At 48.1% G+C, this 23,948-nt stretch overlaps 9 protein-coding genes across 9 annotated transcripts; 5 read left to right on the forward strand and 4 right to left on the reverse strand.

Moving 5' to 3' along the window:
- Positions 1–243: 243 nt before the first annotated feature.
- EV420DRAFT_1689878 (uncharacterized protein) lies at positions 244–2,411 on the forward strand (the record flags this gene model as incomplete). The annotated part of the gene is made up of 13 exons (XM_060479329.1): positions 244–812; positions 862–925; positions 1,047–1,162; positions 1,287–1,385; positions 1,443–1,452; positions 1,519–1,536; positions 1,588–1,613; positions 1,673–1,698; positions 1,865–1,889; positions 1,938–1,964; positions 2,100–2,142; positions 2,195–2,301; positions 2,348–2,411. The coding sequence occupies exons 1-13, from the start codon at positions 721–723 to the stop codon at positions 2,409–2,411; spliced, it is 717 nt and encodes a 238-aa protein (XP_060329583.1). The 5' UTR covers positions 244–720.
- Positions 2,412–2,830: 419 nt separating this feature from the next.
- Positions 2,831–4,219, reverse strand: EV420DRAFT_1549831 (uncharacterized protein). The gene is made up of 5 exons (XM_060473431.1): positions 3,649–4,219; positions 3,503–3,589; positions 3,429–3,452; positions 3,251–3,373; positions 2,831–3,200 (listed from the first exon to the last, which is right to left on the reverse strand). Exons 1-5 carry the CDS (start codon positions 4,081–4,083, stop codon positions 3,141–3,143), a joined length of 729 nt encoding a protein of 242 aa, XP_060329584.1. The 5' UTR covers positions 4,084–4,219; the 3' UTR covers positions 2,831–3,140.
- A 2,193-nt stretch (positions 4,220–6,412) lies between these two features.
- EV420DRAFT_1549838 (uncharacterized protein) lies at positions 6,413–7,838 on the forward strand. The gene has a single exon (XM_060473432.1). The coding sequence runs from the start codon at positions 6,520–6,522 to the stop codon at positions 7,585–7,587; it is 1,068 nt and encodes a 355-aa protein (XP_060329585.1). The 5' UTR covers positions 6,413–6,519; the 3' UTR covers positions 7,588–7,838.
- EV420DRAFT_516295 (uncharacterized protein) lies at positions 7,760–8,692 on the reverse strand. Its single transcript, XM_060482435.1, has 2 exons — positions 8,299–8,692; positions 7,760–8,244 (listed from the first exon to the last, which is right to left on the reverse strand). The coding sequence occupies exons 1-2, from the start codon at positions 8,375–8,377 to the stop codon at positions 7,802–7,804; spliced, it is 522 nt and encodes a 173-aa protein (XP_060329586.1). The 5' UTR covers positions 8,378–8,692; the 3' UTR covers positions 7,760–7,801.
- A 1,337-nt stretch (positions 8,693–10,029) lies between these two features.
- Positions 10,030–12,037, forward strand: EV420DRAFT_516358 (uncharacterized protein). The gene is made up of 3 exons (XM_060482436.1): positions 10,030–10,098; positions 10,148–10,303; positions 10,360–12,037. Exon 3 carries the CDS (start codon positions 10,364–10,366, stop codon positions 11,798–11,800), a length of 1,437 nt encoding a protein of 478 aa, XP_060329587.1. The 5' UTR covers positions 10,030–10,098; positions 10,148–10,303; positions 10,360–10,363; the 3' UTR covers positions 11,801–12,037.
- EV420DRAFT_1549845 (uncharacterized protein) lies at positions 11,946–14,876 on the reverse strand. The gene is made up of 10 exons (XM_060473433.1): positions 14,605–14,876; positions 14,535–14,547; positions 14,149–14,479; positions 14,043–14,095; positions 13,964–13,992; positions 13,245–13,911; positions 13,036–13,186; positions 12,694–12,986; positions 12,449–12,617; positions 11,946–12,391 (listed from the first exon to the last, which is right to left on the reverse strand). Exons 1-10 carry the CDS (start codon positions 14,664–14,666, stop codon positions 12,342–12,344), a joined length of 1,818 nt encoding a protein of 605 aa, XP_060329588.1. The 5' UTR covers positions 14,667–14,876; the 3' UTR covers positions 11,946–12,341.
- A 100-nt stretch (positions 14,877–14,976) lies between these two features.
- Positions 14,977–16,553, forward strand: EV420DRAFT_1480750 (uncharacterized protein; the record flags this gene model as incomplete). Its single annotated transcript, XM_060469701.1, has 7 exons — positions 14,977–15,216; positions 15,289–15,305; positions 15,580–15,760; positions 15,801–15,859; positions 16,013–16,242; positions 16,286–16,390; positions 16,492–16,553. The coding sequence occupies 7 exons, from the start codon at positions 14,977–14,979 to the stop codon at positions 16,551–16,553; spliced, it is 894 nt and encodes a 297-aa protein (XP_060329589.1).
- Positions 16,554–18,611: 2,058 nt separating this feature from the next.
- On the forward strand, positions 18,612–20,127 carry EV420DRAFT_516625 (Ribokinase-like protein). The gene is made up of 5 exons (XM_060482438.1): positions 18,612–19,042; positions 19,093–19,628; positions 19,676–19,805; positions 19,859–20,019; positions 20,075–20,127. Coding segments are annotated over exons 1-4 (957 nt in total). The 5' UTR covers positions 18,612–18,752; the 3' UTR covers positions 19,860–20,019; positions 20,075–20,127.
- EV420DRAFT_516499 (uncharacterized protein) lies at positions 19,675–21,885 on the reverse strand. Its single transcript, XM_060482437.1, has 12 exons — positions 21,832–21,885; positions 21,490–21,775; positions 21,263–21,434; positions 21,192–21,210; positions 21,043–21,136; positions 20,936–20,987; positions 20,795–20,886; positions 20,644–20,742; positions 20,490–20,587; positions 20,288–20,437; positions 20,186–20,223; positions 19,675–20,135 (listed from the first exon to the last, which is right to left on the reverse strand). Exons 2-12 carry the CDS (start codon positions 21,678–21,680, stop codon positions 20,058–20,060), a joined length of 1,083 nt encoding a protein of 360 aa, XP_060329591.1. The 5' UTR covers positions 21,681–21,775; positions 21,832–21,885; the 3' UTR covers positions 19,675–20,057.
- Positions 21,886–23,948: the final 2,063 nt, after the last annotated feature.

A 23,948-nucleotide genomic window follows, 5' to 3' on the forward strand; every position in this document is an offset into this window, starting at 1 on the left:
TTTGATAGCCCAAATTGTAATCTTATAAGTTATCATTCTCAGTTTCAAGTTTGAGCGCTGTAAAACAAAAAAAGCACCCCAATTTCATTGTTCTGTAGCGCCAAAAAATTTTCATGACGTTTTACTGAGCGGCTTTTCAGGACAGATAAAGGATTCGCAAAAATACAATCTCCCCCAGATTTCATTTTTTACGAGCTAGAGCGCACTGGCTTGTGGCGTAATACGCCTCGGCATCTCTTGTTGATGTTACCCGAGCTGACCTATTAATATTTCGCCTATACATGATACTCGATGATGGCCGAGCCATGCGTTTATTGCAAGAACCTCCGGTGTACCAGTGCTATGCCGGCATCCCATTTCTGGATCTTCGACATCTGAACTAAGTTTGGTCCTGCCAGTGCCTCGTGTTTGATTTGGATTGTTGAGAAAGGGAAGCTTACGACAATTGCCAGCTGGAAATCGAAATGAACGTCCGCTCACGATGACAACCATAGACCTCACCACCAGACGCTTTACCCCGTGTCACTTCCTCAGATTACGACCGTATCATTTGGCGACTCCGAACAACATAGCTTACCCATCTCCGCACTTGAGTCATGAAATCAAAAAATTTCTCTATCTGTTCTTCTTAAGCACAAGCCCCGGGTGCTGCGCGCTACATCTACCAATATATATATTCGAGTGTCTACTATCATTCCAGGATCCCCGTCTACTCTACTCATGTATTCAGATGTCCCAGTACCCATTGCTGCCACCCTTTCGTTGGATATGACCATGGGCGCTATCTTTGTTGGTGTAATGATTAGTGCTATGTGAGTACATCGTCATTTGCATTTCAACTTTAACAATCAGCCTTCGTAGGTTGTATGGGATAAGCGTTCATCAGCTCGCCATATACTACAGACTGTTGGAAAACGGGGTATCGGTTCGTTCCCAGTATCACATGCGCGGTAGCAAGCCAATAGTATTGCGCTTGGCTGAGCTCTGCAAATGCATGAGGATCTACCCTAAAGTACTTACTTTTATACTAAATGTACTTTTACTAGAACTTTCCACGCTTTTCCTACGACTTCTACCTTAATAAGCGAACTCGGCATGATGCCGGATTGCCAAATCCCAACACAGACGATACACTAAAGACCCGCGGCTCTTCCGATATTCAGTATGTACTTGCACAGCTCGCTCACTATTCGCTCACCCATTTCTGTACTCAGATCGACTTACTCTGGTACGCTATAGGATGCCCGACGCTTGTATGTATTCTTGACGGTGTTTCAATTTTTCAGGATCCTCGATACTATTCAACTGGGCCTGGCTATTCTTGCACTCTACTTCTACCTTGTCACCTACCGTGGAAATTATCAGGTTCTGCTTCAGCTCAACTGGTAAGTCATAATTCTAAGCTATCTGACTTAACGCACTAACCTGATCCTCGCTCCCAGGAGTATCCGGGTGAGCATGATATTTTTAGTCCCCACACCATCCAATGACCTAATTCTGCTCCATATTTTGCACTAGTCACAGTATCCTTTCAGTGTACGCAACAGTTACAGTCTGAAATTCCTAATCCTAACACCCATGAACTAGATGGCGTCCGATGTTGGCGTCCAAGCGTGAGCTTATATCTTGTCATTTGACCTGAATGACTCACCTATGGCTACGACTACCTCAGGTTATACGCCGTTAGAATATGGAAATGTGCGCGTTCACTCCTTACGTCGAAATGATCCTAACGACCGGTATCGACTTCACAAGTTGGCCGTCATTACCATTCAGTCAGACTCCTACCATTGTGCGGTGTACGTTCTCTTTTCCTTTCAACGCAGTACATGGATGTGATTTGACACTTAACGTGTTCACCCAGTTTGTCTCTGTCGCGGCTTCGTTGGGTGAGTTCCCTTTCTCAAACCTTCAATTATGAGTATCGCAAACTGAAGGCTGCATAATTCAAGCCGGGTGAATCTGTAAGCCTTAGTTATATCAACCTGGGTGCAACGAAGAGCCTCAATTATCATTACCAGACTCGATCTATATGACGCAGGAATTTCTCCTACATGTTCCCCGTCTTCATGCCTCCTGAGTACTTGTCGCTTTAACAGTTACGGCGGCCCATACAATCTTCTAAACTTGCCGAGTATCAGGGTAGGTTTTGACAGTTCGACTTACATGGTTCTGACACTATACCGTTTCACAGGTACCCCTATACATACCTTGGGTTGCGACTGCAACGACAGATCTCGTCATCGCCGGAATAACGTGCTTTTACTTGCATAAGGGGAAAGAAATTACCCGCAGGTCCAGGTCAGTTGTTCATCTATAAGTTAATGCATATTTAACATGAACATAGTACAATCAAGATCATTACAGCGTTGATGCCCTTCGTAGTAATGTCCGGGTTGATGACATGGTAAATAAATGATCACGAACTCCATTCTTCCGACCTGGTTTCATTGCTAACGTTCTTTTTGGTGGTAGCGCATGCTCTTTTCTTGTTCTCATCTCAGTAACTTTGTCTTCTACGAACGTCGATAGCTCCTGATACTACTCTACAGTACGTCATCTGGCCAAACGCTCTTCTTTTTGTTGCGTTCGAAATGGTTTTACCAAAAAGTCGGTGACCGGTTTTATTTATTAATTTATATTCCATCGTCACTAACCCGTGCACTGACCAATAGTTTATATGAACTCCTTACTAGCGATGTAAGTTCAGTGTTCGTTTTGGAACCATCCCTTTGCGAAGCTAATGTTCCACATAGGCTCAATTCTCGAAATGTTCTAAGCGCTGCCGTCGCAGACTCAGAGCACCCTACCTCTCCTGATACAGCGCTTGCATTTGGGCCTTTTGAGACCACCAACATTCCCACGTGAACCACAAATTATGAGTGTCATAGCATGTGTCTCTTGCCGCTGTTAACGTCGAATCAGTTCACTGCCCTCCTCTTCAGCATACCACGATATTTACAGTATTTCCTTCCACAATGAACTGAAGTTATTCTTAATACAGTGCAGTAACCCGGTTCTTTCAGTCGAAGGAGATTACAGTGCTCTATGCGCTTGTAGGACACAATATTTCGTACAGCAGTCGATAGCAGGAAATCAACAAAAACTAGAAAAAAGATCTTTCAAACCCTGGCGGTCGTTTAAGGGCACTCGTTCTCATCCACGTCGATGAACCAGCCCCCGACGATACCTTCCTTCCCCTATGGTTAAATCAACATGGAATCCTCCGATAATGGGAACGACGACGTACTTTATTCTCGCAAGTCTCGGGGTGAGCGAATGACTGCCAGGCGAATTCGGAAGGAGTAGAGAAGCACATCTCGGCCCAGTTGTCCCAGGGCTCTTGATGGTTGAACATGCGTGCCTCAACGCGCTACAAAGGTGGAGTCAGTCTGATGTCCAACAAGCAATACCAGGATAAGGCGTACCCGCTTGTGAGAGCCATAGCAGTCCTATTGGACAGTAATCAGCGCGTGCATGGGATAACAGTCTAGATACGTACCTTCTTCTGATGGTCGCCCCACCAAGTCTCGCACGTCGGCTCACTAGAGTTCACAGTCCAATGGCCAATAGTCTTTATAGCTCCGTCCTGCGAAGAAAAATACGTTAGTACACACAATGACCGGCAAACAGGGAAGAGAAACTTACCACCAACTCCTGGATACAAAATTCCGGATGATCATACGTAATACCATGGATATCAATGCTCGTCTTCATGCACCAGTTCTGTGCGTCTTCCCCCACTGGTACATTCAGCAGCTCCGCATGATACATCCTCTTCTCGTATCCCAAGCATCGCTTCTCCGCCGTCAAATCCCACCAGGCCAGTCCAGAGCGCTTCCTACGCTCCTCGTCGGCCAGTACCGCATTCTCTTTAGCTCGGACGGCTTCCTCTCGATGTGCCACAGCAATCAACTTAGCATGAATCATTCTTTCTTCCCTCTCCCTTTCCACCTTCCACTGGCGATCCTCTTCCTCGTGCGCCAATCGCCTCTCCCTATCTTCCTGCTGATGCGCTGACTCCCTCCGCCTATCTTCATCCTTGATTCTCCTCGCTCGTTCCGCATCCTCGCGATGACGCATCCTGTCTTGGACATCAGTACGGTGAGTGTTGGTGTAGTCGCTTCCGAGATGCCAGGTAAGAAACGCCGCAATGGTGACAAGCGCCAAGATAATACGTAAACGTTTGGTAGGAGTCGCTTGCACATGTACCTTCAGCGGGGTACGTTCGTCAATAGCAGCTGCTAAAAATAGAACAAAAGCATATAACAATAAGTACTGAGATACAGACAAAAGAACGTTTAGTACCTGCTTCGTCATTGGGGGTAGAATGGTAGCTTGGCGGTGGGGGAGACGATAACCTGTGATAGCACAGCGTCAAAAGGTATTAGAAATAGCACCGTAGCAGAAATGGCAAGGTAGGAAAACTGAGAACTCACCTCGGGGGATTGTACATACCCGTGATGGTGGGGAGAAAGAAGGCGTCCGTGTTGATCAAAATATGAGCAACTCTGTACCCTAATACACGTGCAGCGCTTAATTGGCTCAGTATGGAAATCGGGCGTCTATCCCAGTCTGCAAATGAAATCGGGATCCGAAGCAGAGTGTTGCTCGTTGCTTCTTCTCGGACCTCACTCGAAGGCGACATTTGTTCGAACTGAGGATGAAAAAGAAAAAATTTCCCGCGCATTTCATCCACCACACCGGATATCCAGGCCTTCCTGGCAAAGCTTCTCCCACCTCGCGGAAAGATCATCATCCTCAAAACGAAAGGGCTCATCCTTAATAAGCGTTTGCAACGTTACGCAACCATCAGCTGCTTCAGCTCGAGATGCGACCATCCTAACGACGATATTGCTTGCGTCATCGAACTCATAGCGGAGGGACCAACTGCGAAAAGTCTCTGTCTTCCCAGCTGAAGAAAGACATCATCGGTCGTGGAACATTCGAGGTTAAGAGATAAACACGCACAGATATCAGGTAGCCAAATTCAAGGCCACCATATACCGGCTGCTACTGGAGGTTGTGTTAGAGAGGGCACCTTACAAGCAGAACTTAAAAGGATGCTGTAGCCCTTCTGTAGCCAAAAGTCTGCCTTCCCAAGAAGAATGATTCCGAATGCATATCCTGTGGCTTCAGCAGGTGGCAAGACTGAAAAGACACATGCGAAAAGCAAGACTGTTCGAGAGGATATTTGAAAGCTGTTGTTTATGGCACTTCATGAGCGAAGACGAAGCGGGCCGGTTCGATGTAGTGCCGAGGTGCCGGTGTTCAATGCTTTGCGGCAAAGATCGGCATCTCAAGGTACTCAGACTGCGCCACCACCTTCAAGTTCGCTGTGCGTATTTTCTTTACAACAGTTTACTTCGAGCAGAAAACATGTTGGTATCTAGGGTTGCGCGTATTTATTACGACTCAATAGGAATTTCGCATGCTTCATTATTTTGAACGTCGCCGCTGCTGCCGTTATTGAGGACGAACATGCCAGTACAACCGCCGGAAACAGGGATCATTTTCGATGCAGGACAAATCTGATTGTGGTTAACTTGGATTTCATTTGATTATAAATCTGTTTCATGAAGGACATCGCCATGTTAAGAACACGTCTTCGTCCTGTGATATCCCGGGATTACCTATGAAGATGCAACAAACCTCTCGCTGGAAATTTCCAGTTGACACTACATGTAGTAGGTTCTGTCGGAAAATTATCATATGTGAGTACTATTCTTGATTGTCGCCTCATGTCCTCATTCTGGCTATACCTAGTAGAATTCAAAATTCTTCTATACAAGTGTATTCCCAGTAGGTGGCAGGGTAGCGTTGTTCCACAGCTAAAAGGGACCATCGTAAGTACATCAACTATGAACGTAATAGCAAGATAGCCTATTCCAGGTATCTTAGGCGCGTCTGAAACGAGAAAGAGTCTTTTCCAGTCTTCCCGACATCATGATCTCCTCTGAGACTGAAATTGGAAAGGCGGGAATGACAATCAAAGTTCCATCGCAAAGGGTGTACGTCGGCAAAAAGCCCGCAATATCATCCTCTCTTGCCAACACCCCTTGTGCTACCCTTGGCATTCAGCGCATCTTAGATCTACTCAACACAACCCTCGGAACCTCGTACACCTTACGGATCCGATCCCTTTTCTTCCTTCTCGAAGAATGTATCAGGAAGGACTACGACTTTGGCACTGCGTACGCCCATCTCCGCCCAATATGGTTCGAAGACTGGAGTACAATACAAGAGGAATTACGCGCACGTGAAGCTGAGGACGAGAAAGAACGACAAGAAGCTGTCATAGATAATAGAATCGTCAGCCTGTTTATCATGCCTCGACGCGTCTGGGATTTATACAGTAATCGGGTGGTACCATGGTGGATTACCCGTGAATGGCCATGGCCGATATCACATTCCTGGACGGCTGAGGGAGATCGCATCGATGTATGGACACCCATCAACGGATATGAATGGCCCGTTCCCATCCCGAAAGGTACCAACCTTGAACTTATCCGCATCGAGATGTTGAGTCTGGGAGCGGAGTACGTATGGCTGGATGTACTTTGTTTGAGGCAAAAAGATGGGCCAAGGGAGGATTTGCGTGCGGAGGAGTGGAAGCTCGACGTGCCTACCATTGGAGCGGTGTACCGATTTTCTGAGGTGGTGATTTGGTACTTGAGTGGTCTTGGGCGACCCTTGAGTATCAAGGAAGACTACTTGGAAAGTGACCAGTGTTGGTTTCGACGTGCTTGGACGTTGCAGGAGATCGGCCGTAATCAGATTATCGCGGGAGATATTCCTGATGGACCGCTCCACCGTGACACTCAGGTGGTAGACGAGGATATGAAGAAGATCCTGACGAGGTTTCACAAACAGCTAATGTCGGTGTCGCAACATCGACTTGGTATGTTTGACGTACTATCGCAAATGCAAAAACGGGTGTCGACCGTTCCTGTGGATAAAGTCGCAGGACTGGCATTTTGCCTTGGATCAAAGATGATACCAGCGTACTACGAGAGTCAGTCTCTCGAGGACGCGTGGATAGCACTGGTGAATGTGATGGGGGGATGGTATCGAGCACAGTTATTCTTCTTATATCCCGAACCAGGCAATGCGAGCCAAAGATGGAGACCGTCGTGGGGGCAGGTCATGACTGAACCTATGCCAGTAGACTGTTACTGTTCAGCAATGGTTGATCGTAATGAGGAGGCAGATGGAGACTTGTTCGATGGGTACTGTATTGAAAGGGGGTTTGTGCGAGGTTTGGCTGTCGGAGGCGCAGAGGGTGTTGATCGATACGGAATGTTGATTGTTGACGACGTGCACGGGAAGAGCCATACATTCAAAATCATCGCCACCCACCAGCACCTGCTGCCGGAAGACAGGTACACGCTGCTTTCTACCACATCGCCTCTACGGCGTTGGCAAGGGCGTCGCCGGTCGGTGATAGAGCAATATTGGGTTGCCGGACGAAGATCATCGAACCAAAGGTTCGAGAAGTTCTCTGTGTTCAAAATGGCTGATGAAACGGAAGTAAAAAAGCTGAAGGATCTTCGTATTGCAAAACGGTCTCATAATTACCTTGTTTGATGTGTTTGATGTGTAGAGATCGATGTACAAAGTTCACAGTAGCCGCTGTGCGGTATAATAATTCTGAGGATTTGTTTCAGCATTAGTACATTCAGCAGCTTCGCATGATACATTATCTTTTCATATCCTAAGCATCGCTTCTCCGCCGTCAAATCCCACCACACGATGCCTGCACCGCTTCCTATGCTCCTCGTCGGCCAGTATCGCATCCTCTTTAGCACGCAGCTTCCTCTCTATGGGCCACAGCAACCAGCCCGGCATGAATAATTCTTTCTTCCCTCTTCCTTACCCCGCTCCTCCTATCGTCCTCTACTTCATGTGCGCGTCGCCTCTCCTCATCTTCCTGCTGGTGTACTAGATTCCTCTGCATGTCCTCGTCCCTGATTCTCCTCGCTCGTTCCGCATCGTCACGATGATGCATCTTGTCTTGGAAATCGGTACGGCGAGTGTTGGTGTAGTCGCTTCCAAGATGCCAGACAAGAAACGCCAGAACGGTGACAAGCGCCAAGATAATACGTAAACATTTGGTAGGAGTTGCTTGTACATGTGCCTTCAGCGGGGTATGTCCGTCAATAGGAGCTGCTAATAAGCGAACAACAGCGTATGTCAATAAGCGCAGGGGCAGAATCGTAGCTTGGCGGTGGGAGAGACAATGGCCTGTGATAGCACAACGTCAAAAGGTGGTAAAAATAGCGCCATAGCAAAACTCACCTCGGGGGATTGTACATGTCCATGATGGTGGGGAGAAGGAAGGCGTAGGAGTCGGATATGCAGCGCTTAGCTGTCCCATTATGGGAGTCAGGCGCCTATCTCAACCTGCCCAAGGATATCCGATCCGACGAAGCATAAGTATTCTTCGCTGCTCCTTGTCGGTCGGCCGAAAAAACGATACTGCCACGTCGATGCTACACTTCCTTTCTGTTTGACATTCTTCAAGAGATGACAAGAAGTGTCGTTGAAAGCCGCGGCAACTTCCAAAGGCATGGGACTAACAGGAAAAGCGTTCTGTGTTTGTGGCTCGAATGTTGTATCGGTGAAGGCCGCGCTACACGCCTGCATCGGGCCGACGCCGATGACGAGTGTACCGACATTCTTGACGCGTTTATGACGCGCCACGATCATCACACGCAGATCTCCCCGCCGTCGGGCACGGGCCTCCCGAATATAAAAGGGCGCGCTTCCCCATTCCGCCCTCTCATCGCTCCTTTCTTTCCTTCACCCACCATCACTACGGCACTCCCACCCGCGACGCACAGCGGCTCGGGTTGTCGGGTCGGGAGGTGGAAGGATACCAAGCTGGAAGACATCGACACAGCAGTTCTTCGTTGTTGTTCGCCCCACCATCAAGGGAGGTGTTCCCGAGGCATATAACGTGGATGTATGCGCGTGGTGCAGTGATTTGAGAGCGAGCGGGGCGTCAAATGAGAACGTCGCGGGGAGGATGGTACGGACTCCGGTCCAAGCGGGGACGGTCGTTCGTCTCCCGGACCACCATCTCCACAATTCAGATCCTTCATACCCCCGAATCTCGCCATACAGTCAACAATATCCAAAGATGGCTCGCTCCGGATTGCAGCGCATTCCCGGCCTATCCTCGATATAGTTCCGGCAGTAAGCTGGCCGAACTGTTGGCCACCAAGGCTTTCCGATGCTACTGGCTATCACGACACTTTCTTGGCCTGTTGAAAAAGAACCATACCAAGGAGGTTGCGGTGGCTCCCACGTCGCCAATCTATCGCCAATGAGACTCCGTGGATTTGTAGTCGTCACTCGTGCGACGTTCTGATGCTCCATTAGTATGCGCAGCCGTTTCAGCACTAAAAGCTACCGAACCTTATCTACAACTCCAGCTCCTTCGTTATGCTGTGGAGGTCATAAATCAGACCTTGTAGAGCTCTCAAGTCGATGTTAGTATGTTGGACGTTTATCATAAGCCCCAGAGGTATGTAGCAGGTCCTTCGGGAACCAACAGCGTCAAAGCAGCGTAAACGTTACGTAGCCTCGTGGAAGGGAGAAATAAAAATCCGGATCACGGCGTCTGCTGTCTTGTTTCGGTAAGCTCCGAGGTCTATTTTTATCTTCGACAATTTTCTGCTACTATCATCAACTATTGCCAGTATCCTAAATTCTAAGTCGAGCATGTGATAGTAGCCTCAGGAATTGACCTCTGAGGCCATTATTCCTTAAAGTATTGCTTGGAGCCGGCGGGTCCTGATGGATAACGCAAGAATGGCAAAGTCACAAACCTCGAAACTCGTCCTCAACATCCTTGACTGAAATGCTACTGGTACGTCTCTTTCCATGAGAGAGTTATTTCTCGTTGTTTGTTTTCTAACGGAATACTTACATGCGAATCCAGGTTCTTATACGTGCTGTATCAATCGTAGAGACCGAGTCCAATCTCGATGACTAGGATGGCTCTGAGTCAGTTCGGGACATGAGTCAATTCGTGAATGCGGAGCCGCACATGGCCACTACCTGATTCTTGTGCTCTCTCTGTGGATTTTTTCTGTAAGTTCAGCGCACCGTTGTCTTATTCCCCAGACTCACCGGCACATAGCCATTGTCTCACAAGCCCGAGATCGTTCTGAAAATTTGCCTCCGAATGCCCCTATGTAGGTCACATATGAATCAGCGCGACGACGTGATCCAACCTTCATATTTTACCCCATTATTTTCCGCCTCTTTTCTCCCTCTCCGATAATTCTAATCGCAGGTGAGTGTGTTTTCCCACAGTTCGAGGATCTAGTACTGCGGTTTACTCCTTCCCAGTTACATGCGTCTTGGATGCTCTACATGGCCAAGCGACATGGAGCAGCAACGTATACCCCCGGAAATATGGCAGGAGATTTTCGTACGCTGTCTACCTGACTTTCGCGAAGTCGCCTATTACCATACCTCGGATCTCGTCCCATCTCCTCCATCAACCTTCGACGCACCATTGCTCCTCCTAGTCGTGTGTAGAACTTGGCGCTACTGGGTCCTTCGCACGCCGCGGCTCTGGGCGCATCTATCCATTAACGTCAGCTGGGGGAAGTCTTATCCGCCTCTTCCTCAGGCACTTCTATGGCTCGAACGTTCTAAAAACGTCCCCTTAACATTTTCCCTCAGACAGAATGGCGACTGGGTAGCAGACCATGTCATGACCAGCAATCTTCTCCAAAAGTTTCTATGTCATATACACAGATGGCAGCATGTATCCCTCCATCTCTGCTGCGCTCTCGCTCTCAGTACCCTAGCAAAACACAATGTCGTCGTTCCCCGGAACCTACGCTCCATGCACCTAACCCTGGTCGCACCCACCGAAGTCCTCGCCATGACAGACGAATTTTCCAGTGCTCTCAACTATTTCACCTCTGCCCCAAACTTCTCTAGCCTCGTAATCAGCGGAATAAACGTATTCCAATGCTTAGAGGACTACCACCTCATCCAGTGGGAGCATCTCACCGAAATAAAGCTCGACGACGTCAACTACGTCGACACGTGTCTGGCTCTCTTCTCGCTATGCAAGAACCTCGTTCGCTGTACCATGGGTGTCCTCGAGACCGCCTACCCACCAGCGTCCGAGTACCACATACGTGCCCCGCCAGGACTAATAACCCTACCCAACCTTACCTCTCTCAAACTCAACATCAATGACACGGACATCTGCAGACTCTTCTCCCAGCTCCAGGTTCCTGAGCTCCACGAGCTAACCATTTATTCTTACGCCCAGACCTGGCCGCAAGCCGTATTTTCTTCCTGGCTTGAACGCTCAAAATGCGCACTGACAAGGGTTGAGTTCCGTGATACACGGATGCGACAGGAACAGTTCTTGCAGTGTTTGAGACTTGCCTCATTTGCGACTGTGACGGAGCTGGTGTTGAACGAAGAGGGGTGGCTCCCGGAAGATTGGTCGGGATTCGTTTCAGGGGCTGTCATTGAGGAGCTTACTGTGCGCGAAGACAGCAGGAAGTGTTTACTTCCGGATTTGGAGACGCTGGATTTATCTGGAAGATGTGTGGAGGAGGATAGCGGAGCGGCGGTGATTGAAATGATTGCATCGCGGTGTCATGCAGGCGCCCATGGAGTAGCGCGGTTCAGAAAATTTTCGTGGTCGATGGTGCCCGAGTATGATTATCTCGAAGCTGAGGATCTGGGTATCCTCGAGGCACTGAGGAGCCGTGGTTTGGAAGTCAACGTTTGCAGAGGTGGAGCCGCTCGGTGGTATTAGACCGGTGTTTTGAGACGCCAGAGAAGAGTTGCTCTTAATGTCGACTTCTGCTCTGGCATTATGTGGCGCTGCTGAATCTCATCTCAGCTCGCATTCTTTTTGAAATTTCTGGTGTTTAATTAATTGCTATATACGTGATGATGTATCACGGTATCAACCATTACGGCTTTAGTTAATATATCTAGGGTTCAATGTTCCCTGATCACAGTGACGAGACAGCCAGTGTCAACGGTAAATCTGAACAATAAGACAATTAAGTGGAGGGCGATTAACGATACATAGTGATATACTAATTTTCGAAGCGAAAAGTGGCTGCAGTATTTATGGTACGTACTTTTGGAGTCGATGGGGATCGATAGCGATGCGTCTAAAGTCTAATGCGTATATAATGAGAGCAGAAGAACATAAGTGTACAATAACAATCCTGGTGGTGTACTAAAAAGACAAGCAAAGGAAAAAGGAGAAGAAATACATTTAGGAAGATAGCGGTATCAAAAAGTCCCATGGTATCATCAAGTCAAGGTCTCTACCTTCGCAAGCGTCACGATCGTAACGTGTCATAAACGTCTTGTAGAGTCGTGAGTTGATATCCTGCCATAACAAAGCATAAGTAAAGGGTACTCACTGAGGCGAGCGACTAATACTCACTCATCAGAGGACTTTCGCGGGAAAACATATTGAGAACGGAAAGTCCGAGACGGAGCGTCGCAGATATACTTTCTTCCATATGTTCCTTCGAGTCTATCTGCTCACCGTCCTGATTCCGCACGCGGGAAATCTCATCGATGAGTGCCTGGCAAGCAATCATCAGGAGCGTCTACAGAAAAAAGAACAGCAATCAGCATATCAAGGTCCGAAGAATGGAAAACAAGCAAAAATAGACAGGTACTCACGCCCATGATCGGATTTGTGCACGTCGAGTCTTGGAGAATGGACGAGGCCCAGCTTATCATCGAGCGTGCAGCCACACCACACTCCTGCCTCGATGCAGGCTGATTCGAGACCAGGAGTTCATGAAGTTTGATCGTCGAAGCGTAGAGCAAAGCGTGGACGAAGAAGATTGATACGTTTCCGTTAAAAGGTGACTGCCTTGGCAAATCGGACAGATCAGGTAACCGGTGACGAACATTAATAATAAGACGGTCGAGTATTTGAAAGGATGACGAAAAGTTCTGCACATTGCGGCCTAAGACTATCAGCCAAAAAGAGGTGAAAAAAATTTTCGCGTGACTTACCCAAATTGGTCTGGCCGGCAAAGTACGTCACTTGGTGTAGCAAAATGGATGCTTGAGCGGTCAACGTTAGAAGGGACCCAGGCGTGTCGGAATTAGGTGTCGGGTGCAAGAAGGTGTGCACTGTGCACGTCGTGGGATGTGGTAATATGCCCTGCGTTTATGAGTGAGTGCTGCGGAAACGATAATAGACGAAATGAATGAAAACGCACCGCCTGGTAGCTTTTGGGGTCTAGAGGCCAAGGAGTATCTATTTGGAATCCAGGGGCTTCGAGGGTCCCGCACACGTCCGTTGGGCAATCTAGCGCTACTGCTAGGTTCTTGGACAGAATTGAGACATTCCAAAACGCGTCGATCCGTTCACCCTCCTCGATGCTGTCGCGCGGCGGAGGAAGTGTCGTAGTTGTGCTCACCGGTGCACCATTACGTATCAACGAAGCAACAGAAATGGCTGGAGGCCGCCAAGCTGCCTCAGAGCGTAGTCTGTGCAACCCACACCCAACTGCGAGTGACACTGCATCGCCCGTATGACGTCGCGCCTCGAGGAAGTTTCCTATTCGTAGGAAGTAATATGCCAGGAGGACTTCTGCTTGAATCGTGTGCAGGAATCTGTCTGGATGAGTGGTTGTAAGACCCGCAGACGTATGCTTCAAAGCGCGGGCAAGGTACTGATGCTGGTGAGCCCAGACTGGTTGTTCGTTTGCTTTCTGGTCTCTTTGGGAAGACAAATGGCATCCCCAAAGGTAAACAGCGGATAGGACCGATGAACAGGGTCGTGAATGGTGGCCAAGAGGTAGAGCCAAATTGGCCGAATTGTAAAATCGTGTGACGTCGAGGAAGAACCCCAGCTCGGCGGAATAGGAAAAGAACAGATCAAGTCTAGGGGCGCAGTTAATCGATTAAAATTTTTTTCAGACGTAGTCAAGCTTACAGATTCCGGATGACCGGTAATGATGGTTCCTACAAGCATGTAAGAATCAAAAGCAGGAAAAGAGCAGGAAGGGGCATACTTCAGCGTTGAACGGTGGCGCGTCCGTCCGAGATGAAATTGGTGAGGTAGAACCTTTAATGAGATCAGCTTCTAAGCAAGTGCCAGAGCAAAATCGGGTGTCTCACCTGGAGGCGGCGTAGACGTTATTGACAAAGAAGTCGACCCCGAATATGGAGACGAAGGACTATGCGAAAACGCATCGGAGGTAGATGGGACGTAGCCGGCAAGGCCTGGGATCTGCACGTTATGGTAGGGATCATTGGAGTACGGGTCGTGCAGAGTGACAGATGGAGATTGTTCTGGCTGCTCCAAATCTTTCAGCCTAGCCTCGAGTCGCGCCACCTGATCTTCTAACACCTTTGTCCTGGATCGTCGAGGACTGTCGGCGTACTCGCAAGGGTCGTCCTTCGGATGTCGGAGGCATGGGCCACAGACCGGCTTTGTGCCATCGCACTTCTGTTTAGTGGAATTAGCAACATATGGGGCATACAATTGAAAGAAAATCACATACAATCTTTAAAAACCTAAAAATTCGAAATATTGATTAGTACTGAGTCAGAAAAAACACGCAGCACACGCACCTGCAAGTTAAACAAGCTTTACCGCGCTTCAAAGGTTTGGTTTCTGTAGTAAGCTTCTGCATGGAGGGACTGCCTTGAAGGGCGGAGGCAAGTAACAAAAGGTTTCAAGACTCTCTTGGTAAGGGCCCTTATATAGTGCGGAGAATGTACCGGAACGTTCTCGTGCGGATCTTGGAGCCGAGTCCCGCAGTCCTTAAGCATTATGAATCTGTGGAAAAGCCTTGAGTAACAATGCTGTGTCCAGTAGCGGTTATTCGTGAAGGTCGATGATTGCTACCGAACAGCCGGATCTAGGATATATATGGGAATCTATTAAAAGGTTGTCCCCATCACGTGAACTTTACACCTTCTTTCCTTCGGATCTTCCTCCGTATGTTCAACCTCGCGCCTACGATGATCCACCCTATCGATTACGGGACGCACATCGCATATAACATCCCCCCCTCTTATAGTTCGCAGCCATACCCTGTTTCCGCTCATGGTTTCGGGGTCGCTTCATTCACTATCAGATCATGCTTCGTCAGGCTTCGTCATCCGTCATTTCTCTTCATGACTCATTTTGGTCCATCCTCGTCGGAGAGTGTAATAGGCTTCACCCTCCTTGATGAAATCGTGAGTAGCTCTTTTCTTGGAGATCCAGGGCCGCTTCCTGAATCAAAGATAACTCTCTTTTAGTGTTTATAGTTCTGTCAACTTGAAAGGTGTGGTGGAATCAAAAAAGTTGCTGTGCCATGTCCGCATGTCGGGGTTTCCTTGGAAGTGTTGGGACAATACATCGGATCAAGTTTTCGGAACTCTGGTAACGACTTCTGACCCTCTCTCTTGTGTTCTGCAATTATTCATCACAAAGGTATCAGATATATCTTTCCTCGAGGATCATTTCGCGATCATCTCTGACTCACTCTGAGTCCTTCTACAATGTTCACACCCCACCAATGACGGACCCCATCGGGAACCTAAACTTTCTACTGGTAGCCCTACGTTCTCGCTGGAGTTCCTTTATGGTCGGTGCTCGGGCATGCCCAACCGCCTTTCATTGGTGCACGTAGCCGCGCCTGGAAACGCCGGACAATACCTTCCGTGCGGCTTTCTGCAAATCTTGCACAGCCTCCTTAGTGACATCGTGATCGACCAGGCCCAGGGGCGTCTCAAGCGTGTGATTATTGATACATTAACTTGACCCCGGGTCTTTACAGATCTCATTGCCGGAACAATTGCGGGAGAACACGAGCAGTGGCTCTCGAGGCTGTTACAAGTGAATGCTTCCACAAGCAATACGGTCGCTGTGGAGGGGCGCGAATCATTGCGGTCGCGGGCATCGGCCATTGACTGACGCTATGCGGCATTGCCTGCGTTCGCAGTAAAAACGTCCTTTGAATGACACTGAACCGTTTCGCTTCTTCGTTAGGTCGCCGGAGCGGAGTGACATGACCGTCAGGATTCAGTGTCACAATGACGGAAATCCCTTGGAAGAATCAAATGTTGTTGGGGCAGGGCAGTGGCGTACTGCGCTTCCTTTCTACTGTGGTAGATTGTCCTCACGTTTCCATCTTCTGTCAGATTCACTTCTCGTAGCCGAGGTTCTGGAGGGCATTCAGCGCCGCGTTCCAAACTTTTCGGCGCTGTTCGAAGCACATGGTTCGTGGTAAACATGAACAGAATGGGTAACATTATGTGTTAGTTTCGCGAATATGGCAGATATCATCGGTATACTTTAGCTACCGATTGAAGTTCCCCGGTTCTTCCGGGTATGACGCTCTCCACTACGTGTACAGTTCAAGCCTACGTGAGTACGCGTCAATGATATGTTTAGACATCCACTCGGCCCTTGGTTCGGTGCCGCGGCCTTTGTAGCCGCGAGTGAGAATCGACATTGATTTCTTTCAGTTGATGACACAGCTTCCATACAGGAAATTTGGTTCAGCAACTATTACGGACGTACAAAATAGATTCTTTCTGACTCAAAAACACGGAAAACGTATTGAATGGGGTAGAGTCTGGGCTGGGCGAGACGCCCTCACAAAATCCCTCGTTTGAGACACAGCTCCGATCGATCGCTTGGTCTAATTTGGCTCATATCATACCATCGATATCGCTAACTTTCAAGAGATGTTGATAGTCCTTTGTAGACGGAGAATAAAATTGATTCCCTAAATAATATACTATAATCTCCCCCGGGGTGAGCAAACCTGACTCTGCCTGACTCTTGCTTAATTATACCGGTACAAAAAGCAGCCGGGGCATAGTACGCTTGGCGGACTCGGATGAGTTTAATTCCCAATTCCCAATCCCGCCCGAAGGCCGACTCTGGAAGGGAGGGGCGGATCAGGAAAGATCGGGATTGACCCAGTACTCGTCGGGTACCTGAAAGGCAGTTATGGGTCCAGGTTTATATTCATTAGCATCGTACCTGGAAATCGGGCCATTGTTCCAGAGAAGGGTAAAAATTCAAAAAGCTATTTTGTAAACCTCCTAACCTACGCAAATCAGACTGTTTGGGCATACCGGGTGCATGGTCAGTGCGAGCTATTTAAAAGCCGCCAATAGGGTGAGTAAAATGCCGGAGGAACCGCACTGTTGTGTCTTCGGTTTTGTTGCCCGATGGGTTCCTAAGTTCGAGAATACCAGGTGATTCCAGTGACCTAAGGCCGGCACCTAGTACAACCCATATAGCATGTGAAAGAAGCAAACGTTACCTACTCATATCCCTTCAGACGCTTGCTGATTGTCTCCAGAGTAACAAGACTTCCAGGCTTCGCAAAATTTTTACAGATCCAATAAGCAGGATAGGCCGAAGCCTGTAGTTACCGAGTTCTATGATTGCCGGGAGATAGGCGAGGATAGGCGCCAATTTTGTTTTGCATTACTTGGGGTGGCTTCGAAATTTGAATTGTCGGCAAGCGACAATCCGGCCAGAGCGTTAAATCATAAATGGGTTAAACGCAAGCTCTTATGCGACCGGCCCTAAAATAACACGTGATCTTGTCCCTCAGTACTTGTTTCAATTTAAATTGTGACCTGTAATTCTTTTTTTCTGAGTCAGTACATGTGGAATCGAGCATTAATTAATGCGCTTAATTAATACCCTTCAAACGCACGCAAAGTCGCATCACGAGAGTCATATCCCGTCTTCAGTAAGAGAGAGTAAGTGCCGCCTTTGTCGCTATGGTTTATCGCTGGCTCCTGAATTTCGAACATTGTATCTTGCTAGCAAGGTGTAACTTCACGGCCTGTTTTTAGCACAGGACTTCAATTTTCCTTTTCTCGAAAACTTTGCACCAGAGCCTCTTTTTGTTCCCAACATTATTCACAAAGTTCTTCTTCGTAGCTTGATGTATCTATTTTGGGATTTCAGATGCTTCATGACACTACTCTGACGAGGCATATAGCTCATCTGAATGCCTGACATAGTGTGTTCAGCTGGCGGTGTTCCCCGATCTAACGCACAAGAGCAGTTCTTTTTAGTGATCTCAAGTCCGTGAAGCGCGCACCCTAAGCGTGCTGGTCCGCATACCGTGTCCACTTGCCTTTGATGATCTCAAGTCCCTCGGTGGGCTTGTGTTGATATCTCCTTAGATGAAATCAGGAAGCGGAACTGGTCGGCCCGGGACCAGTCCGCAGGATACGGATCGAACAAGTATGTGATTCTGGTCCTTGATGGTCGGATATTGCCATTTTGTTCGATGCATACCGACGAGGACACGCTTTCTTACGATGCAAGGTGAGTCTTTCCCAGAAGCAACCTACAGCGGATGTTCGTCTGATGTGTGTTCCAGGCTCCGCAAAGCATCAACGTGATTGATCCACAAACTTTGCGTCTCTCGAGCAATCTGGAACAAATGTTACGATAAAGTACAATGTTCATTCACGCGATAGGCCCTGCGGAATGCCCACCATCATCAAGAACGGAAAATTTTATAGTTTGATCTGAACCACATCCATGTCGAAAACGCGAGGCTCGTGCGGTGGATTCGACATGGATCGTAATGCCCGTAATGCGCTTTAAATATCATACGCGAAAAATTTCCGCCCCTACACAACTTTCAGAAAGCAGCCCGAATTATTAGGGGAAGAGTCGTATGAACGGCGAACCTCGGCCGCGGCCTATCGCCTGCACACGATAACGACGGACGGACAGCGATCTTGGCATGGCTTCTCTTACTCTCGCCACTATCGGTACAATTCTCATCGATAATATCCACCACTCTGATGTAACCGAAAGTCATCTCGGCGGCGGTGGGCTATACGCAGCTGTTGGTGCACGCGTGTGGATACCGCCAGAAACGATCGGGCTATCCACCGGCTGCTCCAGGTCGAGTGTACCTCAGAAGTTCCTTAAGGAACTAGACCAGTTTGGTGAAGAAATGTGGATATGGGATGAGAAATCGAAGGAATCGATGCTCGAAACGGAGATTGTGTATGGAGCAGGAACTCGAAGGTACTTTACGTGATTCCACTTCCATTCTACGAAATTGACGCGCGTGCCAGTTTCCGCTACCTTAACCCCCGTCCACTCTTGACAGTTGCCTCCCTCAATGCTCAATCAACTAGATATCTACACTTCTGCTGCTCACCCGAAGACCTCTCTACTTCTTTGGCGATCCTTTCGGAACCGCGACCAAAAATTGTTTATGAGCCCCTTCCTATTAACTGTAACCCCGCCAATCTTGTGACTCTCAAATCCGTACTCCCTCTGATTGATGTGTTCTCGCCCAACCATGAGGAACTTGAATTATTCCTCCAAGAGGGCCGTTCGTCCGCCACGAACGGAGGCAATATCGAATCCCTTGTATCCGTGTACACGGAATTTGGCTCAAAGACTATTGTCGTCCGTGCGGGTGCTCGTGGATGCTTTATAACGAACAAAAATCCCATGTTAGGTACATGCACCTCGCGTTGGCTCCCGCCGTATTGGACGGCAGAAGAGGCGAAGGTGAACGTTCGTGAGACAACGGGCGCCGGGAATAGTTTTCTTGGAGGTCTCTGTGCTGGCATGGCTATGGCGGGGGATGACGTCTTTATTGGTACGATGTTCTGAATTTCCGGAAAGTCGCAGCTGATTTCAATGCAGGTGCTGCTTATGGTTCTGTGTCGGCTTCATTCGTCGTTCAACAGCCTGGACTGCCTAGTCTTTCTCTAGGAAATGAGGAAAACTGGAACGGAGAGTGTCCTCAGCAACGGCTGAAGAGATATTTTCCGTGGTTTGTGCTATTTGTTGAGGTTCTGTGAATTAACACTGACTTTCCTGCCGAAGATTAACGCATTAACGATATCTTGCACAGGTGATCTCAAGAACAAGTAAAAGCGGATCTTTACCTCTGTACCCGCCTCGATGAGAGCACTTGCGGGCATACGCTTAGCTGACGTTGAGACTCGACTCGCAAGAACATATTAAAATAATATCCGGCCTAAAACGTATGTATATTAACTCTAAACTTCAGACAACAGATGAGTTATGCGTGGGTGCCAGCTGAGAACAAGGCTTCTGGGCATGAGTCCTGGGCTTCTGGCCGGTCGGTTGAGGAACATGTCTATTTCATGACCAGTGAGCGCTGCAGGTATAATGGTCTACATAACGTACGGCGTCGACAGATTGAGACTTTCTGATCATGCTTGAACCTACAATGATTTGGAGCATCCGTCAATGAGCATGTTCATGGAAGGCTATCAAAAATGAACCCACACGTAAAACAGGTTGTCCGTTCGATAGTACTAGGCGGAAAATTTAGGCTGAAATTTGGTGGCGGCTCGCTCTTCAGGATACAGAGTGCCATGTGAATTAAGACGGTGAGACTATACACCCGACCTGAACACAGGAAAACTGCCGTCGAAGCTATCCAACAGTATATATCAAGTGTAAGAGACAAACTAATGCAACAGCGTACCCGACGGAGTGACATATAATAGAATAAGCACCGTTAAGGTTGTCATCGCGGAGATGAATCCCCAGGCCATCGTCTTCACAGACGCCTGTCTTATAAGACTAATTGATATGCTGAGCGTTACTACTGGTATCAGGATCATGTTCTTACCACTGACCTCTTAGTCACCGGGGAACCAATTTTGAACTGACCCAAGGAACGAACCAGTGCGCTCGAGATGGCGACGTCCGCCAAAGCACTGAGAATGTAAGAAACTCTAAACAGGAGGACATTGAGTACAGGGAAGATGTCATAATAGGTATGTTTACCCTACGCTTATCCACCCCAGAGTGTTTGGGCCAATCGGGTCGGCATCCGAGTGAGAAAATGAGTATACGGTACTGATAAGCGCAACCGCCGCCTGGAAGTTTTATTAGGAAAAGTAGAGATACGCTGAGTAGAAGGTGTACATGCGTGAAAACTAGCACGCAGAGTATAGCTGTTATGATGACCCCGTTGGTTCTATGAAAAAGAATGCACTTAAGATCGTCGTGTATTAGAATTAAATAGGACTTACAGTGTTCGAAACCGATAAATTAGGAAACTTTGCTCCAACAAAGCTGAAACGACGGTGAGGATAATAACGAAAGGGACAGTCCATAATTGACTGTCTAAATTTAAGCTGTTATTCAAGGGGCAGCTGTATCTACGCGGTAAGTGCCTCACCTTGATGGTCAACAAGTGTCTGGAAACAAGTCAATAGACTGAACTCGAGTACTACACAAAATAATATTCACGAGATAGGCCTCTGCACAAATTACCGCCGTAGCAGCTGTGTCGATTATCAAGGCAACCATTGGACCGTAGCGATAAAAGTGCCGGGGTCTACGAGAAATGTCGTAATATATGAACAACAGGACTTCAGCGGTGTACAGAACGAGATTGATCCATGAAGATATCATGATCGTGCTGGTGATCACCAACTCAGAAGGCAGCGGTGGACGGGAATATGGGAAATACGCACCTGGGAGTAGTGTTGACTGATATCATTAATGGCAGGGAGAGATAAACATACGCGTGGTCCACAGTGCTTATATACCGACCGCTAAGGTAAATCTCGGGCATACCCATTGGGCAAGGGGGGGGGGGAAATACTAATTTATGGAGCTGAACATTCATTCCTTCTGCTAAATGCCGAGGAAATCGGTGTATCATAGGCGACGCTGTTTCCCTGGGTTGCGCATGCGGTCAATGTCGGGATCACTAGGCCTTTGGGAAGTGAGTAATAGAGTCATTAACCTGCATCGTCACTGAGCAGCGAAGCATCAACAATCTGTTATCCTTTGGGTAACAACCGATTACTCACTTGAATTCATTTACAAGCTCTGCTAAAGCTGCTGTCTGTTTCCAGGGGGACATAGTAGTATCGGGAAGCTGTAACCTTGTAAAACATAAAATTGTCCAGGGACGCAGAAATTTTGTTAGAGGTCCAAGGACGGCACCGAGTTCAAGGAACTGTGGAGTGTTTTCCGCCTGATCGGAAATCCAAGACCAAAGCTTTGATTGGGCATCACGGCTTCTCCCACCGGCTCTCGCTATTAACTATCCGCAAGGTCGTCAACAATGGATTAGGGACATAGAACGAAACTAAAGTCGTGCATTGCAACATGAGGTAGCCGGGTGATGAACCTACTCGATGGGAAAATGCAAGGATGAACCTTGCCGGACCACGGAAATGGCCGCATTCGCTTGCATATTTCCTGACCAGCGACTCTGTAGACGGTCGCATGTCATCAGTATTGTTACTTAACATCAAAACATGAGACGCCTACCTTCACCTTCGTTGGCGGTACCCCGGGCCTTCTCGGGGTACATTTTAGGCAGGACGCGGCGGGAATCTTTACTATATGAGCTGTATTTGTGAGACGAGCATCAACAACCTCTCTATTAAATAAACACGCCTCGTCGTTCTTTGATTCGGAAATATCTGAAATCGCCACGAGCCTTCATTTATGTCATATCTGGTCAATGATCGGGACCCTCGAAAGTTCGAGTGCGACGGTGGAATGGAAACACCACGCACAAGAATTTTGTACATGTTGTTCAGGGTTCTGGGTAGGAATCATTTCCAAATCCTGACTTGTACTGTAACAGTGGGATAGGCAGGCAGTACGAGAGAATCGAACTACTTAGTGCTCAGCAAATTAAGCTGTTATGTCCAATCAAGTGATTGCCTTTAATTCCTGGAACACCCAGAAAGGCTGCGGGGAAGTCGCGCGACACTGCAATACTGCGCAGTGGGTCCTTGTATGCTTCCTCATTTCCCGAGCCTTTGCCGTCTGGCAATGGCCTGCGGAAATGTAATGACTACGTCATTTTTAGGTACACCTAGCGAGCAACTAGGATGATGGGCCTGGCTCAGACCTATCCGGCGCCCTTACCACCGATTGATGCGCATCGGAGATTGCTCCTAGACGATCTGGTACACTGGCGAAAATAGTCTCGATTATCAACAACCAGCCATCCAATGTCGTGAAGTATAACGTCATATAACGTGCTAGAGAGCGCTAAATGAAAACACAGCGCGACGTGTTTCGGTGCCTTGTTTCATTATGCGACTGGTTGTTCCGTGCCTAGGGCCAATTCCAATCAATTCGACGGCGAGGAGAAGGGGTACCGATAGGCGCACGACCTTTGGCAGAAGAAGCCGCTCTTGGTCGTCTCGAGAGGGTCATGGACTCCTTCAGGAAGACGTTTTAGAGAATTGCTTCCAGAACTTCATCACCGAAAGTTTCCCGCCTTTCTAATGAGACATGTTCCCGTCGTTGACTGGAAAGCGTTCAAATGACATGTTACACAGGAGTAGAGGGAATAGACAACAGAGAATAACAGACGGCATTGCGAGCTGACCGACGCGCAGGTGCCGATGGAGATTCCCATTGTCGGAATAAACAATGTAGACCACCGATGGATCCCACTCCAAACCTCGACGAAACGCGGAGGAATGAAGATAACATCATGCCAGATTTCGCGTCTCTTGTCGTTATTGTGCAGCACAACACAAGTGGAATAGTGGACTGAGGTGGTATGCGTTCTTAAGCGGCTGGGGAGAGTACCTGCTCATCGTATCACCATCATAACCTATTTCTAATCAACGGAGGCTTGAGGGTATCAGGAAAATATTTAACGATGACACACATACCTGGGTATTGTGTGAAGGTGGTTAAGGATAATAATATGAATCTATCTGCTTCGTACGTCGATGGCGAATGAAAGTGCTACCATCGAATTCTGTGCATGTTCATAAGGCATCACTGACTCCAAGTCCGTGAGTAAATGCACAGTTAAAAGGTGGACAATGCAGTCAGTATCTCCGGTCTTTTAAGGTTCATTCAGCACCTGCAGCTGCATGGTGCGAGCTATACAAGTAAAGGTGTAAATCCTGACAATCAACATGAAAGTGGATGGGAAGCTGGGAGCGTG

The sequence above is a fragment of the Desarmillaria tabescens genome (genome assembly GCF_030435595.1).
Source record: "Desarmillaria tabescens strain CCBAS 213 chromosome Unknown EV420scaffold_22, whole genome shotgun sequence".
Lineage (NCBI taxonomy): Eukaryota > Fungi > Basidiomycota > Agaricomycetes > Agaricales > Physalacriaceae > Desarmillaria > Desarmillaria tabescens.

What these genes read in the sequence shown, in the direction of transcription:
- EV420DRAFT_1549831 (XM_060473431.1), bottom strand. Translation starts at nt 4,083, where the DNA reads ATGCGTCATCGCGAGGATGCGGAACGAGCGAGGAGAATCAAGGATGAA. An exon ending in TTTGTATCCAGGAGTTGGTG is followed by an intron (nt 3,590 to 3,648) that starts GTAAGTTTCTCT and finishes TTTTCTTCGCAG; the next exon opens with GACGGAGCTATAAAGACTAT. An exon ending in GGGGCGACCATCAGAAGAAG is followed by an intron (nt 3,453 to 3,502) that starts GTACGTATCTAG and finishes ACTGTCCAATAG; the next exon opens with GACTGCTATGGCTCTCACAA.
- EV420DRAFT_1549838 (XM_060473432.1), top strand. Translation starts at nt 6,520, where the DNA reads ATGTTGAGTCTGGGAGCGGAGTACGTATGGCTGGATGTACTTTGTTTG.
- EV420DRAFT_516295 (XM_060482435.1), bottom strand. Translation starts at nt 8,377, where the DNA reads ATGGGACAGCTAAGCGCTGCATATCCGACTCCTACGCCTTCCTTCTCC. An exon ending in GACATGTACAATCCCCCGAG is followed by an intron (nt 8,245 to 8,298) that starts GTGAGTTTTGCT and finishes GTGCTATCACAG; the next exon opens with GCCATTGTCTCTCCCACCGC.
- EV420DRAFT_516358 (XM_060482436.1), top strand. Translation starts at nt 10,364, where the DNA reads ATGCGTCTTGGATGCTCTACATGGCCAAGCGACATGGAGCAGCAACGT.
- EV420DRAFT_1549845 (XM_060473433.1), bottom strand. Translation starts at nt 14,666, where the DNA reads ATGCAGAAGCTTACTACAGAAACCAAACCTTTGAAGCGCGGTAAAGCT. An exon ending in TTACCGGTCATCCGGAATCT is followed by an intron (nt 13,912 to 13,963) that starts GTAAGCTTGACT and finishes CTGCGCCCCTAG; the next exon opens with ACTTGATCTGTTCTTTTCCT. An exon ending in TGCCGGCCAGACCAATTTGG is followed by an intron (nt 12,987 to 13,035) that starts GTAAGTCACGCG and finishes TGATAGTCTTAG; the next exon opens with GCCGCAATGTGCAGAACTTT.
- EV420DRAFT_516625 (XM_060482438.1), top strand. Translation starts at nt 18,753, where the DNA reads ATGGCTTCTCTTACTCTCGCCACTATCGGTACAATTCTCATCGATAAT. An exon ending in TATGGAGCAGGAACTCGAAG is followed by an intron (nt 19,043 to 19,092) that starts GTACTTTACGTG and finishes CGCGCGTGCCAG; the next exon opens with TTTCCGCTACCTTAACCCCC. An exon ending in GGGGGATGACGTCTTTATTG is followed by an intron (nt 19,629 to 19,675) that starts GTACGATGTTCT and finishes ATTTCAATGCAG; the next exon opens with GTGCTGCTTATGGTTCTGTG.
- EV420DRAFT_516499 (XM_060482437.1), bottom strand. Translation starts at nt 21,680, where the DNA reads ATGATACACCGATTTCCTCGGCATTTAGCAGAAGGAATGAATGTTCAG. An exon ending in GCGTGCTAGTTTTCACGCAT is followed by an intron (nt 20,887 to 20,935) that starts GTACACCTTCTA and finishes TAAAACTTCCAG; the next exon opens with GCGGCGGTTGCGCTTATCAG. An exon ending in AGTCTCAATCTGTCGACGCC is followed by an intron (nt 20,136 to 20,185) that starts GTACGTTATGTA and finishes GTCATGAAATAG; the next exon opens with ACATGTTCCTCAACCGACCG.